This window comes from Oncorhynchus kisutch, linkage group LG13 (assembly GCF_002021735.2).
Source record: "Oncorhynchus kisutch isolate 150728-3 linkage group LG13, Okis_V2, whole genome shotgun sequence".
Lineage (NCBI taxonomy): Eukaryota > Metazoa > Chordata > Actinopteri > Salmoniformes > Salmonidae > Oncorhynchus > Oncorhynchus kisutch.
The window spans coordinates 63,258,007-63,262,176 of record NC_034186.2 but is presented as its reverse complement, the minus strand read 5'-3'; the positions used below and the strand labels follow the sequence as shown (position 1 = coordinate 63,262,176).

Genomic DNA, 4,170 nt, shown 5'->3' with positions numbered 1-4,170 from the left:
AGAAATGGATGGATGGACAACCAGAAAATAATACATACCATACGAAACATAACATATCATAATAAATGGAGTGTCTCAGATCAATTTGACCTGGCTATATCATAAACGAACAAATGTCCAGACAGGATCGACTACACGAATTTATTTATTAACCCAACTCAACACAGGCTACTGTTCGGCCGTAGCCCGCGCCAAATAAATCAAGGATCAAAGTATAAAACAACTGTGACCATCTCTTGTTAAAAGACAAAACGTAAGCGAGAGAACAATGGCTAAACATGGTCTTATATTTACGGTGCTCCACCCCCGGCCGTTCCACCAGCCACAAGGATGCCCGCACCGGTACATTCCAGGCATTCCTGTGGTTGGCAGATAGCAGGTTGACTGGCACGCCGCACCCAGAGAACACTAGGTACTGATAAATACAACACAACAAATGAACGAACAGCATAACTCAATACACAGCTGTCCGTGCGGGTCGCTACAATACGAAATGCTCTCAGACCATGTCAACATCCTGTCACATCCCACCAGATCTTCCCGTCAGATTTGGGATTTGAACCTGACTATACCCTATAGGCTACCTACACTTTTTTGAGTGTTGACAGTCAGCAAGCATAGCCTACCATCAGAGACAGATTTGTCTACCTACCCAAATGTAAGGTGTTGGTTAGAAGTAACAAACTTGTTCATGCTTGCGTTCAATCAACATTTTATTATTAGAGATTTAGAGAACATATTACGTTAACACGTGTATGTTGGGTATAATGATTGGTTGACTCATTTTGGGGATCTAGATGGATCTAACCCCAGAACCACGCCTATACATGCGATATACTCCTCTTCGTTACTTTACCATGAGGTGTCCACGCGGTCTTTCTGTGTGCTGATTGGCAAGGAGGTGCACAAACAAGATATGTTTTACCAATGAGAGGGCTGTACATGCAGCAGTTCAGACGGTGCATTCACCGACAGCATGCACAGTCCGGTAACGGGATAGTGAGTATGCGGCTGGCGAGACTGGGTTGGGATGTCTACTCGCCATCCATATAAAACCAATGCGGAGACTTGCTGTTTACAGTCAGCTCAGAATTGTACGGATGATGACAATAAGTAGCTAACATTGTGACAGTATAGTGATTGGAATGCAATCAAACTGTTGGACATTTGTTCATCAGTGGAATTCAATAGACTTAACTAGCTAATAATAGCGGTCGGCTATTTTCCACTTATATTTTCTTAACCACGGGACACTGAACAAATATTAAAATGGTCATCATTACAAAGAAATTGAAGACCTTTGAGGTCGTTTTCCATGATCCTACTAAGGCTTTCTACTCCAGTGGTGACAAGGTAGCCGGGAATATTGTGGTTGAGGTGTCCGAGGTGACCAAGGTGTCAGCTATGAGAGTGTTTGGAATTGGATGCGCAAAAGTGGAGTACGCGAAAGGAAAGCACAGATGCCGTGAAGACATTGAATATCTGAAATACGAAGATACCGTTTATCTGGACCACCAGCCTAGAGGTAATATTACAAACTAAAATATACAAAAAGTAAATGTATTTGTCTCGAATGTGAATATAGCCATTCAAAGCAGTCGGCAGGCTACATCCGGTGTCATCCAGCTTTTATGCACTGTCACTAGCTGGCTACTGCAGTCTGTGAGTACAGTGTAGTGCGCAAAAATGGAGAATGAGAAATTGTTCTTTATAGACTAGCTATATGTTTTATTTACATACGTCGATGTTTATGGATTATCAAATGCGCCAGGGGTGGTTGTTATTGGCCCATAAGCACTAGAAATCCACTGTGGTCTACAGTGGATTGCACAAATAGACCAAAATATATTAACCTAACAGAGATTGGCTAAATTCATAGTTTAATGAATGGACCATAATGTATTTCTCTCGTCCTCAGATTCCAATGGCTCGGTCACTCTCAGACCAGGGAACAGATATGAGTACATGTTTGGCTTTGAGTTGCCACATCCTGGGTAAGCATCAAGGACTGTAAAAACCTTGTTGTTTGTTTCATATAAAGGCATAGCATTATGTGGTAATGACAGCATCCCACAACTAAAATTCCTCCTGCTTTTGTCACAGGCAACTGGTGTCGTCCTACAAGGGGAAGTTTGGCTGTGTCCAGTATTATGTCAGGGCTGTGATGGAGAGGCCTTCCCAGCCTGCCTTGCAGTGCGAGAAACACTTTGAGGTGGAGGAGCCCTTGGACGTCAACACCCCTGACCTCCTGGTACATAACAGCTCATTCACATCATCATAATTATCACCACAAGGAATAATGCCATTTGATAGTTATTACATTATACACATTGCTACTTGACAGTGATTGTATTATACACCTTGTTCTCCTGAATGAGCCATGTAATGATGATGAATGGCTTAATAATGTTAATGACAATTGTATAACTTTGCCATAACTAGCTATACAAGAGAGATTATAAGGTGTGGGTGGATGGTGTTAGGCTTTATGGTTGACTTGCAATCAACATGTTTGGTGATTTATGTTTAACTCATGTTAATGTTTCTCATTGTTTCTCGTCCAGGCTCCAGCTGCAGGTACGAAGGAGAAGAAGCTCACCTGCATGTTCATCCCAGATGGACATGTGTCCATCAGTGCCAAGATCGACCGCAAGGGCTTCTGCGAGGGCGAGGACATCTGCATCAATGCAAAGTTTGAAAACACCTGCTCACGTATCGTGGTGCCCAAGGCAGCCATCATGGTCAAGCACACCTACCAGGCCAATGGCAGGACCAAGGTCCTGGGGCAGAAGCTCTCAGTCGTGAGGGGCAACCATATCATCTCGGGCATGTGTGACATGTGGCAGAGCAAGACCATCCGAGTGCCTAGGCTCAAGCCCTCACTCCTGGGGTGCGACATCATTCACGTGGACTATGCCCTCAGGGTGAGTCATAAACTTGAGACAACTTGTTGCTTGGTATAGGCTCATACCATAAACCTCACATTGAAAATTATTGAAAGGACTTGTAACTTAGGAATGACATATCTATCTATCCATCAGATCTATGTCCACATTCCCGGCAGTGACAAGGTGGTCCTAGAGTTGCCCCTGGTCATCGGGAACATCCCCTTCAATGGCTTTGGCAGCCGCACCAACAGCATGAGCAGCCAGGCAGAGTCCCTGAACACCCCCTTCAGTAGCTTTGGGTCGCTGTGCCTCCCGTCACAACCCCCCAGCTACAGCAACATCTCCCGTGACTGCCGTATCGACTCCGCCCTCACACCTCTGTTGGTCAACTACGATGCAGATGAGGATGAAGGACTGTTCATGCGCGCCCCCGAGCTTTGGTACCCTCCTCCCCCTGCCTACACCGAGGTAAGGAGATGGAGAATAGAAGATAGACATTTAACCGATATAGTCAGTTACTAGTGAAAGTGAAGCAGATAGCACTGAGTTTGCACTGTTGCAAATGTGGTCTAATAGTTTTTTTTCCAACTGTTTCTCTCTTTCTTTTCAACTTTCTCTCAGGTTGACGAGGATCTCAAACAGCAATGGCCATGTTCTTCGGGTCTGCTGAACCACGAGTAAGAGTTGCAATTAATCCCCGTTGTAGTCTAAGCACAGGTGGTTAGCCTTAGTGAGATTGGGGAACGGACTGGTGACTGGTTAAAGAGCAGCACAGCTGTGAAGCAGAAAGAGTGTGGGACCCTAGCCCTGAAGACTCTTTCAAGGAACAGAACTGAGATGTGGACTTGAGAGTCAAGTTGAAGTGAAACTATTCAGGTTGAATGAGTATGGATTGTAGATGTTGGTGTCCACTCCACATTCACTATCACCATTGCAGTCTTCAGAAACTGATCGTTCTACAGTTGAAGTCGGAAGTTTACATACGCTTAGGTTGGTTTACATACACATGCACAAATGTATTATTGACAAACTAGTTTTGGCAAGTCGGTTAGGATATCTACTTTGTGCATGACACAAGTCATTTTCCAACAATTGTTTAGAGACAGATTATTTCATATATCATTCACTGTATCACAATTCCAGTGGGTCAGAAGTTTACATACACTAAGTTGACTGTGCCTTTAAACAGCTTGGAAAATTCCAGAAAATTATGTCATGGCTTTAGAAGCTTCTGATAGGCTAATTGACATCATTTGAGTCAATTGGAGGTGTACCCGTGGAT

The 4,170-nt window shown here is 44.0% G+C and overlaps 1 protein-coding gene across 1 annotated transcript; it reads left to right on the top strand.

Annotated features, from left to right (window-relative positions):
- Positions 1-1,003: 1,003 nt before the first annotated feature.
- On the top strand, positions 1,004-3,944 carry LOC109901939 (thioredoxin-interacting protein). Its single transcript, XM_020497956.2, has 6 exons — positions 1,004-1,525; positions 1,919-1,994; positions 2,104-2,251; positions 2,565-2,924; positions 3,042-3,356; positions 3,510-3,944. The coding sequence occupies exons 1-6, from the start codon at positions 1,270-1,272 to the stop codon at positions 3,567-3,569; spliced, it is 1,215 nt and encodes a 404-aa protein (XP_020353545.1). The 5' UTR covers positions 1,004-1,269; the 3' UTR covers positions 3,570-3,944.
- Positions 3,945-4,170: the final 226 nt, after the last annotated feature.